Raw genomic sequence first — 13969 nt, forward strand, 5'->3', positions numbered from 1 at the left:
ATGGAACATTTTTTGCAATTTAATATTTCGATTTTTTTTCTGACATTGTAATTATAATTCTTGTTTAGTTTATCGCAGTTTTAATTTAATTAGTTTATTCACCTGGCCAAATGGATTTATATACATGTTCTACCATTATTGTGATCTTGATTTCAAGGAGACAAGATCCTTGTAAGAATATATGAATCAGATCCTCTGTTTGTTTGTATTTTTCATTTTTTTGTGTTTTTTTTTTCGAGAATTGGTAAAACTTTGTAATTATTTTTTGGTATCTTTTTTATTTTTATTAAAAAATAAATTTAAAAAAATGTAAAAAAAAATAAGTACAATGTAGAGAATATAGTAAAATAACTAAATCATTTTTTTTTAAATAAATTAAATAAATCAAGATTTTTCTTATTATACTAGTGTGTGGGTGGTCACAATGTGGCTGCATAGATTTATTGTGGTCACCCAATAAATCTTGGCCACTCACAATTTACTTAAATATAAAATAATTTAATTTATTTAGCTTATTTTTTAAAATAAAAATAAAATTTAGTTATTTTATTATATTATCTACATTGTAGTTATTTTTGTAATTTTTTGATAATTTTTTTATTTTTATTAAAAAAATTAATAATAAAAATGCAATTTTTTTAAGAAAAATAGTACAATGTAGAAAATATAATAAAATAATTAAATCTTATTTTTATTTAAAAAAAATAAATTAAATAAATCAAGATTTTTTTTATTATACTAATTTGTGGGTAGCCACAATGTGGCTGCATAAATCATTTATTGTAATTGTGAAATGCATTATTACATTAAAAATTGTCACAAACTTATGTGGTAATGAAGTACTAAAATGTAAGATTGAAGAGCATATGTGTACTTTATGTCTTTGGATACGATTTCCTGCCCAATCAGTGCATGTAACAAATTATCAAAATGATTTTTGAATTAATAGAAATGTGCTTGGAATTTCTGAAATGGAATACTAAATTTTATGATATAGTAGGATTATAGAAATTCATATATAACAATGGCCTCCATGCATGATTAAATTTAAGGATAATTAAGTGATTAACGATCTATTTAGTCCTTACGATTTAATTTAATCACAAGATAATAGTGTTGCCGCTGAAGCCAAATAATAATAATAGCTTTTGTATGATAATTTATGGGGTATGTTGGAAAATACGCATATGAATGGAAATATACAATAATATCTATATGACGTGCAATGTAGTATTAGAGAAGTCGCATGCAATAAATTTGTAATCAAAAGGTAATGGGATTTAATTAATTTGCAAAAATATTTATTCTTTACACGACTTAAATGGCAAATAATGATTAGCATATCAAGAATGGAAAAGGGATTTCCACATATGAGGGTATGGGTATAAATATAATTATAAAACCTGTTGATACTGTAATTATAATTTTCCAGTAATTATATATGATAATAAACTAATCATAAGAGGCAACTGAACAGAATTAACTAAAATGTACATATATTACTATTCTTAAAAAGATGTACATCTATACTAATACAAAATTTCCCTTAAAAAATAGCATTATTATATTGCAAAATACCTTCTACCATCGTCCAACTGGTTCTAAATTTAACCTATTGTGTGTGTGTGTGTCAAATGAATTTAAAAAATTAGTAAGCAAATTTGACTTATTTAATCCATAATGAGGGCACAAATTTTGTGTGAGCAAACACAGAGGCAGATATGCAATATTAAAACAGTATATGGGCTTAAAGTGCAAATTAAGTGAATCTATTGAGCAGCTGCCACACGTCAGCATAACCGCCGGCTCAGCTTAACTGTTTCAATGAACAGCAAAAAAAAAACTAACTTTTGTCATCAATTTTTCTCGTCTTATCCAATTCTTTTCTCTTCTCACAAATCAAACTTCTTCTTCACGCCACAATTTCTGGTATGTATCTCTCTCTCTTAAAGTCTGCAATTTTTTCAATGTGAAACATCATTAGATCTCAATGTGCGCAGAAAATCACTGTTTGTGATGCAAATTCACACAGTACACACAGTTGATCACATTTTCCCAATGTTAAAAAAAAAAAAAACAGTTGTAGATTTTACATGCTTGAGATTCAATGCTCTGAACCTGTTATACTTGAAATGAGTGATAGCGATAGAGATGAATGAAATCATTCATTTTAGTTGATTCATCACTCTGTGGGAGAAATTATGCTGCTATTAAACAATGCTGAGATTTGCTGTTATTCAACAAAATTTATGTTATATATAGATGATAGATTTATTTACCTTGTTGCGGATGAAATCAAACTCTTTAAACATCCAGTTTTTAATGTTAGGCGAAGAAATTTAAAAATGTCATTAAAAAAATCAGTCGTTGTGAGTCGTCGAATGAGGAGGAGAAAGACAAGGTTGTCTTCTTTATCTATTCCTTGTTCAATAACACAAGCATTAATTCTTCATGTTGAAGATGATGAACGAAATCAATTGCAGATGAACGTTCTTGCGAATTACTTGATATTCGAGACTGAACACATCCCTAAAACTCTAATTATATGAAAGTAGACTCGAATACAGAAGGTGGTTGCTCGCGAAAGTGTGCGAGGTGGTTCAATCGCCCAGAATCCAAAAAGGTGCATGCGGTTGAACTTGTGACATGTGCGTGCAGTTGGGTCCGAACGGGTGTTTCTCTAGACTTTGGGTCAGGGCACGTGCCACTTGTACACCAACTGCCGCTAGCGTGTCTGTCCTTTGCCACGTCACATGTCCACATACGCACTGAACCACACCATGTCTGGGAGCGAGCCGATGTTGAGCCACTGAGTCATCTTCACGAGTCATTTAGCTAAAACTTTTGGCTCCTCAATGCTTCTCGCGATAATGCGCACGTGCGAAGTGCAAAGTGCATCTTTAAAGAGTTCATTGCGACAAGTGCGACGTGCACATGCCTGAACTCGAACTTGGATGGTGTTGTGCACTATTCTCGTGGTCCAATCGCACGCACCCGCCCTGACCCAGAGTTGTCCAACTATACGGGCCCTAACCCACAGTTCAATCGCTCGCACTTGTCCAGAGTTCAACAGCAAGCAACTGTTTGGATTCAGGGTGGCTGAACCACCTCGCACACCTTCGTGAGCAATCACCTTTTGGTTATAAATAGGAGACACCCACTGGTCAGAAAAACACATTCACCATATCGAATCGAACGTATTCGAGTCTACTTTCGTATTTTTCATACAATTCGAGTCTTAGGGATGTGTTTAGTCTCAAATATCAAGTAACTCGCTTGAACGTTGAGTCTGTTAGTGTACAACACCTCAAGTTCACCGGACCGTAGTATCTTGGTGACATTTGTAGTACATATAGCGAGGTAATTTGTATTATGGAGATAGTGTCTAACACTAGCCTCGATTCTTCTGTACCGCTACTTGTATTTATTTATTATTGTATTTTCTATTTTCCAACGCAAAACTATATAGTATATTAGAGCATCTACAACGCGCGTCCTTCGCCCCGATTCGATCCGTGTTGTCATCGCCTTGCCTGCACTGGAGACACGCCCTGTGTCGACGTCGGGTCTCTACGGCGCAACGAGTCGATGGGCGAGATTTTCAATTTTCGTGCGCTACACGCGCTGTAAATAAATTAAAAAAAAACCAAAAAGTTGCAAAATGGAAAGAAGAAGAGAAATGAGGGGGAATAGGGAGGAAAGAGAAAAAAAGAGAGAAAATTGGAGGAAATGGTGGGACCGTGGGAAGGGAAAAAGAGAAAAAGTGGGGGTTGGGGGTTTGGGCTTTCTTTTCATTTTTTTTAATTTAAAATTTTTTTTGAAGCGTTAAATTTTAAAATTCTATTTTTTAGTTCTTTTAATTTTTTTACCTAATTTTTAATTATTGTAATATTTTTAATTTTAAAATTTTATATTTTAATTTAATTATTGTAATGTTGAATTTTAATTTTAATAAAAATTTGAAATTTTAAAATAGAAGTGTAGAATTGAGGATTTTGTGGAAATAAAGATTTAAGCATCAACCTAAGACACAAGGGCTGTAGCCTGTAGAGGGTTGGTGCTTAGGTGTGGACTACCATTTAAGCACCAACCTAAGTGATGAGCGAGTTCTCAACACATCAAAATAATCAGAAAATAATTGATAGAAATGAGAAGGAATTTGAACTGAGACCTGAATAACATACAACAGACTAGAGAGAATTTTACTTGTATTGATTTTGCGGATTAAGATAGCTTACATTACAAAGTGACGATTCCTCTATTTATAAGGACAATTTTCTGATGAGGACTGAAATATGCACCAACGCTGTGCACTATATAATGGGAACATTTCTATTTATGCTTATGATTAGTATTATTATTATTATTAAGCTAACCAGTGCAGGTTTAATTGAAGATTTGGAATAATAAAAGAAATAATAGAGCTTCGGGCGTAGTCAAGCAAGCATAGGCGATTCAGACCAAGGTCAATGTATTAAGGGGGCTTAAGCCCAATTATCTTAGTAAATGGGCTTGAGGCCCTAGGGCTTATTTACATGCTTATAAATAGAGACTTAGTAGTGGATTAGAGGAGGATCATCTCATTATTCATTCATCTCTTGTAAAATGTAATACTCTCTCGATTATAGTGAAAAACCCTCCAAAACCCCCGTGGACGTAGGTCTTCTCGACCGAACCACGTAAATCTTATCTCGTGTAAGCTTTCTAGTTTAGGTGTTGGTTTCTCATTTCACCAACTGGCGCCGTCTGTGGGAAAATCGAGCTAAGGCGTGAGATTCATTGTTTTTCCAGTCACTGTTCGGTACTGTTCATCGACACTGTTCATCAATGTTCATCATTTTTTTCGGGTACTGTTCATTGAGATGATTACTGTTCATAAAAAATTTGGGGAAATGGGGAATTTGGGTTACTGTTCATCGAAAGAAACAAAGGAGGATCGAGGGGGGTTCGGAGGGAGAGCTCCCAGATTCCGACGAGGGGAATCCGTTTTTATTATTCCAGCTTCTAGCAAAAATGATGGCTGCTCCAGCCTTTCTGATCCAAAGCCAGCCTTCTGCCTCTGTTCTTTTTCATAGATCTGGATCGAGTTCCTCCCTGTCGCCGGGCTTTATCCAGAAAATAAAAGCATTTCTCCGATCCAAAATCACAGATCAACATTCTCCACCTCTGATTTTACCGCCGACCATCCTGGATCTTTGGCAATGTCTGCGCTTCAAGGCCGGTGAGGCTCTGCCTGGAAACGTCGCCGCCGCCGCGCACTGTTGCTGCTTCTATTTCTCAGATCTAGTCGTTCCGTTCCTCACCAGTTCCGCCGAGATCGTGTTCGGCCGAAGATGACGCAACTCGTCATTTTTCTCTTCTCAAACCGGCAAATGGTCGACCTGGCCTCCGACACAGGTTAGGGTCCAGCTTCCTTCCCGCTCAAGCGGCTCACCGCCGACCAAGGATGCTCAATCAGCTATTCAGTGACGCCGTGCAATTTGGCAAAGATTCGGATCAGGAACGAACACTGCGAAGCTAAGTTTCTCATCTATTTTCGCTTTGATTGATTTTCTGTTGAATCAATAGCTTGCCTTCTACTGCTATTGTTGTCGATTGACATGTTGTAAAATGCATTTGTGGAAAAGTCTTCATTTAGCTTGAGCTGATGAATCAGCGTTGTTTGTCAAGATTGAGTTCGAATGTTCCCACGTGGTGGGTATATCGTTGGTCAAATTTGCATATGCCTACTTTGAATTTGCGAGTGTTTATCTCTAATTCAATTCAGCTTCGCGAAATCTCTGTTCGATATTTAGTACATGATTGTTGATGATTTGGAAAAATGGGGGAAAGCCCCAAATCAGAATGGGGCTTTAATGGTTTTCAACTGCCATTTTGATCAATGTTAGTTTAATATTTGATGGCTGGTTTGAATTGAGTAATATGAGGGTAAAACATGGAACGAAACGCATTTCTGGAAAGTCTTCTTTATACTTAATCTTCTGTGGGATTATGTTTATTTACATTACTGCTCTTGAGATCTGAATTTGCAGTTTACATATCAACCTTGATGTTTTTTCTGTGGTGTTTGCGCAAGGATTATATCTGCATATATGTACAGGTGTATGGGCACCGAGATGTCAAATATGATGGGTTTGACAAAATGTGTTATACTTTGATCATGTAGCAATTGACTTTTTTAAATTCATCATTTGCCCTGTGCTGGTGCTTGGGATTTTGAACTTGTTATTGTCATGATTTTACTTTGTTTGTCAGCTTGGTGTTGCTAGGATGCCAATATAGTTTTTGGGACGTGATTTAGCTATGATTTTTGCTCTGATTTTGGGGATTGATTCGATAATTTTGTTGCACTAACTTAGCCCTGTCGCATTGTGAGTTCAGGTCCACCAAGACGGATATTTCAACACTTGCTCGTTGTTGAAAGCACTACGATTGCCTAGCTGAGCCAAATATGGTTTATTCATGGGAGCTCTTGACAAAAGGGGACAAATGACAGCTCCGCTAGTTACTTGCTCGGGTCCTAAGCTCAACTTTTGGGGAATGTTATAGCATCAAGACAGGGCTGCTGAACACACTCACAAAAAAGAGACTAATCGTGACATGGGTTTTGGGTTAAAGACATTATTGAATTCGTGGTTTCATATCATATGCACTGACAAATAATTATTGTTTATCCATTATATTTTCTCTTTGAGAATCGTGATTTCAGGATTGTGAATTTCAGCCATTGGGATACAAATATTCTAATTTATGTGTCATTTTTGGGGATTCTCACAACTTTTATTCGATGGAATAAATGTTTAGGGCGGCACTGTTGCTTGGGAAAAGCAAAGCGTACACTTCTTTACTTGTTAATTGATTTACAGCCCTATCTCTAAGGGCTCTCATATTTTACTAATATATATGTGCTTAAGAATTTTTGTAGCACATGATAAACAAATTTGGGGAATGATTTGAACAATTATGGTAAATACCATAATGTAAAACAGGATAACCCACTAGTAAGTGGTAATTCAGGTATTTCGCTGAATTCTATCAATGGGAGGAGCATGATTGGGATATGTGATATTTTATCACTTGGGCATGATTTACATGATCTTTGATGGGATTTGAAATTTGAATGAATTCATCGGTATACGAATATGGGAATCAAGTTGTGGCAATGGATTATATAATCTAGTGTTCGAATTCTCTTTGCAGCCCTGTCTCAGAGGGCTCTCATATTTTACTAATATTTTCGTTCAAGAGTTCTTACAGCACATGATAAACAGCTTTGGGAAAAAACTTGAACAAGTATGGTAATCATCATAACACGAAAAGCTAATCCACTTGTAAGTGGTAATTCAGGTACTTCGCTGAACTTTGTCTCGTGGAAGCATGTGAGCATGATTGGGGAGTATTATGTTTTATCACTATGCAACGTTATGATCTTAGGGTATTTTTATGGGAACATGTAAGTATGATAGGGATTTGGGAAATATTCTACTCCCTCCGTCCACGAAATGAGTACCCATTTGTGGACGGCACGGGTTTTAAGAAATGTATTGAATGTGGTGTTAGTGGAATAAGGGTCCCACTTTTAATGTTATCTTTAATGTTTAATTAAATAAAGCACTTAAATTTAATTAAATAAAGCATTTAAATTAAGAAACTGAAAGGACAACTAATTAAACTAATCTGACGTGGATCAAAAGCTAAATTTGATTGGAATTAAATTGAAGGCACGAATAACTAAAATTAACATCACTTAAACTGATTCACATTTACAGACATGACCAAAATAGTGGAGGGAATTTTTCAACTAGTAATTCAAATTTCCCTCACTTAACACACCATAAATACAATCATTTAAAGGATAAATGCAGTCTGCATTCTAAGCTTCCCTCACTCTAAAGAACATAAATGCAAGAGAAGCTACAATGGCTGAACAGAGAAAGGGAAATCTATCAACACTAGAGCGTAATAAAGTCGCTCAATTTCTCCTTCAAAAAAGCTGCAACGGAAAGCTGAATCATGGAGCTCAAAAAGAGGCTTCTACATCTTTTGGTATCACCCGAAAATCAGTCTACAAGATCTGGAAAGTTGCAGAGCAGCAGCTAGTCTCTGGAAACCCTGTCATATTGCTGCCAAGAAAACAAGGTAATCAACACAAGGATAGAATGAAACTTGATGTAGAAAAAGTTAGAAACCTTTCTGTGCTTCAAAGGTCTACAATAAGAAAGATGGCAGTACATCTTAGTGTTAGCAAAAGCCAAGTTGGCAACTGGATAAAGGACAGGCAGATAAGGGCACACACAAGTGCAATAAAGCCAACACTTACTGAGGTGAACAAGCTTGCCAGGCTACGTTGGAGTTTGAGTCATTTGAGTCCAGATATATCAAATGGAAAGCTGGATTTTACAGGAATGCACAACACAATTCACATAGACGAAAAATGGTTTTATATCACAAAGTGCTCAGATAGGTACTATCTTCTTCCAGATGAAGAAGATCCCTACAGATCATGTAAGTCGAAAAGATTCATCACTAAAGTGATGTTCATGTGCGCTGTGACCAGACCACTATATTCAAGTGATGGGGAGCTCATATTCGATGGAAAAATTGGAATATTTCCATTCACTACAAAGGAGCCAGCAAAAAGAAATTCAAAGAACAGATTAAAGGGCACATTGGAGACTAAACCAATTCAAGCTATCACAAAATCAGTCATAAAGGACTGTATCATCAATCAGGTAGTAATTTTCTGTTTATGAACTACTATCAGACAAGATTTATGTCATCACTTAGTTTATTCAATTTATACTCCAGATTATACCTGCCATTAAAGCTAAATGGCCTCCCTGTGCAAGCAAACACATCATCATTCAACAAGATAATGCAAAACCTCATATTGATCCAAATGATGAGGATTTCAAAGCAGCTGCAAATGAAGATGGATTCAGTATGAAACTGGTATGCCAACCACCCAATTCTCCCGACTCAAATGTGAACGATCTTGGATTTTTCAGAGCCATACAATCACTGCAAGATGACAAGCATGCAAATGGTGTAGATGATTTATTAAGGAATGTCAGCAGCTCATTTGAAGAACTGTCAGCAGAGAAATTAAACAACGTTTTTCTGACCCTACAATGCTGCTACAAGGAGATTATGATGGTGAGGGGAGGAAACAATTACAGAATTCCACACATGAACAAAGGGGGATTGATAATGCGTGGCACTCTTCCTCAAAACATTTCTGTTGAGGAAAGACTTGTAAGGGATTGCTTGGAGTATCTAATGCAGCCTGAAAACAATGATGGTACACTCTACAACATAAACCATCTGGTAAGTTCATTTGGTTACTAGCTAGCTAAATAGGATGGAGTTAGTATTCTCCACTTTTTGGTAAGGTCATGTTTACATCATAAGCAACAAAATGGTCATTTTGTATCTGTTGTTTAGAATGTAAACACTTCTTGTAATTAGTGAATGGCAACTTATCTCATTTCAATGACACCCCTCAGAAAAATGCATCAAAAGACATCACAGGGCATATTAAGGCAGCTTATCTCATTTCAATAACAAACCCACAGAAAATGCATCAAAAGACATCACAGGGCATATTAAGACAGCTTACCTCATATCAATAACAACCCTCAGAAAAAAATGCATGCATCGTTCATCACAGGGCAAGACAATCCACCAACATAAATCTCATCAGACAATCACAGGGCATAAAATAAAATTTCTTAACCTGAGTGTAGAGGGCTAAGACTCCAGGACACCAGACGTCTAGCAATTTAAGGTACCGTATTTTTCTATCATAGGACCAGTCAACGGCCCAACCATCAAGTAAAGATGGTGGAGTTTCAGGCTCCACACTGGCAGATTCGATTGGAACTCAAATCCCATCACCGGCGAAGCCATCAAGAACGAAACTCGGAGTTTCGGGCACCACCGTCTCAGATTCGACTGCCTGAACTCGAATCCCATCATCGGCGAAGCCATCAAGAACGAAACTCGGAGTTTCGGGCACCACCGTCTCAGATTCGACTGCCTGAACTCGAATCCCATCATCGGTGAAGCCATCAAGAACGAAACTCGGAGTTTCGGGCACCACCGTCTCAGATTCGACTGCCTGAACTCGAATCCCATCATCGGCGAAGCCATCAAGAACGAAACTCGGAGTTTCGGGCACCACCGTCTCAGATTCGACTGCCTGAACTCGAATCCCATCATCGACAAAGCAACCAAGGACGAAACTCGGAGTTTCGGGCACCACCGTGTCAGATTCGATTGGCTGAAGTCGAGTCCCATCGTCGGCGAAGCCATTAAGGACGAAAGTCGGAGTTTGGGGCACCACCGTGTTAGATTCGTCTGGAACTCGAATCCCATCACCGGCGACGCCACCAACACCGAAATTGTCCATGGAAGAGAGTAGATCTGAGGTAGGCTCTGTATCGAAGGAGTTGGATTTGAGGCGGCTAGGGTTTGTGTTCTTCAGAAAGAGAAACTCGAATTTGGGTGAGTTTCTTAATTCAGCGGACAAAACTAAATAGAGCTGAAATGGTTTTTAACTTAGTTGTAATTAGGAGTAGTTGATTAATTTTTGTAGTTGAGGTCGGTTAAGTAATTGTAATTAAGGTGGGACCTACAATGGTAGCTATGATAAATAAAGAGCAATATTAAGGGTATTAATTATGTGGGGTCCACTTTCTAAAAAAGGAAAGGAAATGGGTACTCATTTCGTGGACGGACGAAAAAGGAAATACGGGTACTCATTTCGTGGACGGAGGGAGTATTTCTTTACTTGGGCAAAACCATGACTTATATGATCTGTGCTGGGATTTATGCAATAGTAATTATGTCTTGGAAGCTGCACACCTTCTATGTGCCTAGGGCTGGATTATGAATTGACTAAGTACACGAAGCTGCACACCTTCTGCATATGTGCTAGGGCTTGAACTGCAACTTGAATTATGTTACTTGGGAGCTGTAATTATGCTAACTCTCTCACAATCATCACAAGCATGAGCACCAAACACACACACACTTAACATGTTCATGCAGGGCATTGCACATGTCACCAGAGGGGGGAGTAGGGTGTATACCCGTAGTCCCCAATTTACAAATTCAAAATTGCTTTTAAAGCAAGTCAAGGGAAAAGCAGAGGGATGCTATCGTAAGCCACGAAAGTTGGTTGTGCCACCCGGGCCTTCCATGCTCCGCGCAGAGGGAGGGAAGCGCTCGTAAGCCGCGAAAGTTGGTTGTGCCACCCAGGCCTTCCATGCTCCGCGCAGAGGGAGGGAAGCGCTCGTAAGCCGCGAAAGTTGGTTGCACCCCCCGGGTCCTCCATGCTTCGCGCAGAGGGTTACTATTTAATCGTAAGCCGCGAAAGTTGGTTGCACCCCCCGGGTCCTCCATGCTCCGCACAGAGGGTTACTATTTAATCGTAAGCCGCGAAAGTTGGTTGCACCCCCCGGGTCCTCCATGCTCCACGCAGAGGGTTACTATTTAATCGTAAGCCGCGAAAGTTGGTTGCACCCCCCGGGTCCTCCATGCTCCACGCAGAGGGTTACTATTTAATCGTAAGCCGCGAAAGTTGGTTGCACCCCCCGGGTCCTCCATGCTCCGCGCAGAGGGTTACTATTTAATCGTAAGCCGCGAAAGTTGGTTGCACCCTCCGGGTCCTCCATGCTTCGCGCAGAGGGTTACTATTTAATCGTAAGCCGCGAAAGTTGGTTGCACCCCCCGGGTCCTCCATGCTCCGCGCAGAGGGTTACTATTTAATCGTAAGCCGCGAAAGTTGGTTGCACCCTCCGGGTCCTCCATGCTTCGCGCAGAGGGTTACTATTTAATCGTAAGCCGCGAAAGTTGGTTGCACCCCCCGGGTCCTCCATGCTCCGCGCAGAGGGTTACTATTTAATCGTAAGCCGCGAAAGTTGGTTGCACCCCCCGGGTCCTCCATGCTCCACGCAGAGGGTTACTATTTAATCGTAAGCCGCGAAAGTTGGTTGCACCCCCCGGGTCCTCCATGCTCCGCGCAGAGGGTTACTATTTAATCGTAAGCCGCGAAAGTTGGTTGCACCCCCCGGGTCCTCCATGCTCCGCGCAGAGGGTTACTATTTAATCGTAAGCCGCGAAAGTTGGTTGCACCCCTCGGGTCTTCCATGCTCCGCGCAGAGTGCTCAAAGCTTGGATGGGAAGCAGCAAAGGAATGCATACAAAGGAGGGAAGCAACTGAGGAATGCTCTGCCATGATTTCACTGCTCTGCCGTGATTTCACTGCTCTACCGTGATTTCACTGCTCTGCCGTGATTTCACTGCCCTACCGTGATTTCACTGCTCTGCAGTGATCCCAATGCTCTGCCACCGTCCGTGATCCCAATGCTCTGCCGCCGTCCGTGATCCCAATGCTCTGCCGCCGTCCGTGATCCCAATGCTCTGCCGCCGTCCGTGACCTCAATGCTCTGCCGCCGTCCGTGATCCCAATGCTCTGCCGCCGTCCGTGACCTCAATGCTCTGCCGCCGTCCGTGACCTCAATGCTCTGCCGCCGTCCGTGATTCCAATGCTCTGCCGGGATTTCAATCCTCTGCCGGGATTTCAATGCTCTGTCGGGATTTCAATCCTCTGCCGGGATTTCAATGCCCTGCCGGGATTTCAATCATCTGCCGGGATTTCAATGCCCTGCCGGGATTTCAATCCTCTGTCGGGATTTCAATACTCTGCCGCATTTCTCTGCTCTGAAAGGGCATTTCTCTACCCTGACCGGGCTGCTCTGAGGTATATTTCTCTACTCTGAAAGGGCATTTCTCTGCTCTGACCGGGCTGCTCTGAGGGACATTTCTCTGCTCTGAAAGGGCATTTCTCTGCTCTGACCGGGCTGCTCTGAGGGACATTTCTCTGCTCTGAAAGGGCATTTCTCTGCTCTGACCGGGCTGCTCTGAGGGACATTTCTCTGCTCTGATCGGGCTGCTCTGAGGGACATTTCTCTGCTCTGAAAGGGCATTTCTCTGCTCTGACCGGGCTGCTCTGAGGGACATTTCTCTGCTCTGAAAGGGCATTTCTCTGCTCTGACCGGGCTGCTCTGAGGGACATTTCTCTGCTCTGACCGGGCTGCTCTGAGGGACATTTCTCTGCTCTGAAAGGGCATTTCTCTGCTCTGACCGGGCTGCTCTGAGGGACATTTCTCTGCTCTGAAAGGGCATTTCTCTGCTCTGACCGGGCTGCTCTGAGGGACATTTCTCTGCTCTGACCGGGCTGCTCTGAGGGACATTTCTCTGCTCTGAAAGGGCATTTCTCCGCTCTGACCGGGCTGCTCTGAGGGGCATTTCTCTGCTCTGAAAGGGCATTTCTCTGCTCTGACCGGGCTGCTCTGAGGGGCATTTCTCCGTTCTGAAAAGGCATTTCTCTGATCTGATAGGCATTTCTCTGCTCTGACCGGGTATTTCTCTGCTCTACTCTACGGGCTACACTGTTTTGCGCCTCTGCTCTATGGGCTGCTTTGATCTATTTTAATTGCTGCTCAGCGAGAAATAAGCCGCCTTTTGGCGTGCTATTGTCATCCGTCGGGCTTCTCATGCGCTGATGTTCCTATGCACGGATTGTCTATTGGTTTTCTCATGCGCTGGATTTTTTACGCGCTCAACAACAGGGTATATTGTTCAGACTTGACAAATATTTATGACGGGTTTCTCTCACATGATCAGAGTATCATATTTCTCAACTTCGACATGGGTCTCCCTATGTTATTCGGGTATTCTTGCAGCGGTCTTCTGATTCATCCAACACAAAACATTTATATTGCTTATCTATGCAAAATATTCAATATGGGGTATTCTCAGCGTCGGTCTTCTTATGCGCCCAAAGAAATGGAAATTATTTATCTTTGTCAACATTCAACAAACAAGAAGGAAATCTAACTTGGAACTACAATTCCAAAGTCAAGGGGAAAATGCTTATCTTTGCTTTCTTACAGTATTAAAA

General features: G+C 40.3%; 2 protein-coding genes across 4 annotated transcripts; one reads left to right on the plus strand and one right to left on the minus strand.

Annotated features, from left to right (window-relative positions):
* Positions 1-7919: 7919 nt before the first annotated feature.
* LOC131011370 (uncharacterized) lies at positions 7920-9348 on the plus strand. Its single transcript, XM_057939177.1, has 2 exons — positions 7920-8732; positions 8809-9348. Exons 1-2 carry the CDS (start codon positions 7920-7922, stop codon positions 9346-9348), a joined length of 1353 nt encoding a protein of 450 aa, XP_057795160.1.
* Positions 7989-10588, minus strand: LOC131003957 (uncharacterized). 3 transcript variants are annotated; one of them, XM_057930539.1, is made up of 2 exons: positions 9737-10588; positions 7989-8123 (listed from the first exon to the last, which is right to left on the minus strand). In XM_057930539.1, the coding sequence occupies exon 1, from the start codon at positions 10375-10377 to the stop codon at positions 9775-9777; it is 603 nt and encodes a 200-aa protein (XP_057786522.1). In that variant the 5' UTR covers positions 10378-10588; the 3' UTR covers positions 7989-8123; positions 9737-9774. The 3 variants fall into 3 exon arrangements, with proteins under 3 accessions (XP_057786522.1, XP_057786517.1, XP_057786531.1); XM_057930534.1 differs by lacking the exon at positions 7989-8123 and adding an exon at positions 8884-9021 and having other exon boundaries at positions 9620-10588; XM_057930548.1 differs by lacking the exon at positions 7989-8123 and adding an exon at positions 8895-9021 and having other exon boundaries at positions 9737-10587.
* Positions 10589-13969: the final 3381 nt, after the last annotated feature.

This window comes from Salvia miltiorrhiza, chromosome 1 (genome assembly GCF_028751815.1).
Source record: "Salvia miltiorrhiza cultivar Shanhuang (shh) chromosome 1, IMPLAD_Smil_shh, whole genome shotgun sequence".
Classification (NCBI taxonomy): domain Eukaryota; kingdom Viridiplantae; phylum Streptophyta; class Magnoliopsida; order Lamiales; family Lamiaceae; genus Salvia; species Salvia miltiorrhiza.

Bases quoted from the DNA above. Each gene is read 5' to 3' on its own strand.
- LOC131003957 (XM_057930539.1), bottom strand. From the start codon at position 10,377: ATGGGATTCGAGTTCCAGACGAATCTAACACGGTGGTGCCCCAAACTC.
- LOC131011370 (XM_057939177.1), top strand. From the start codon at position 7,920: ATGGCTGAACAGAGAAAGGGAAATCTATCAACACTAGAGCGTAATAAA. The intron at 8,733-8,808 runs GTAGTAATTTTC...TTTATACTCCAG, and splicing joins AGGACTGTATCATCAATCAG to ATTATACCTGCCATTAAAGC.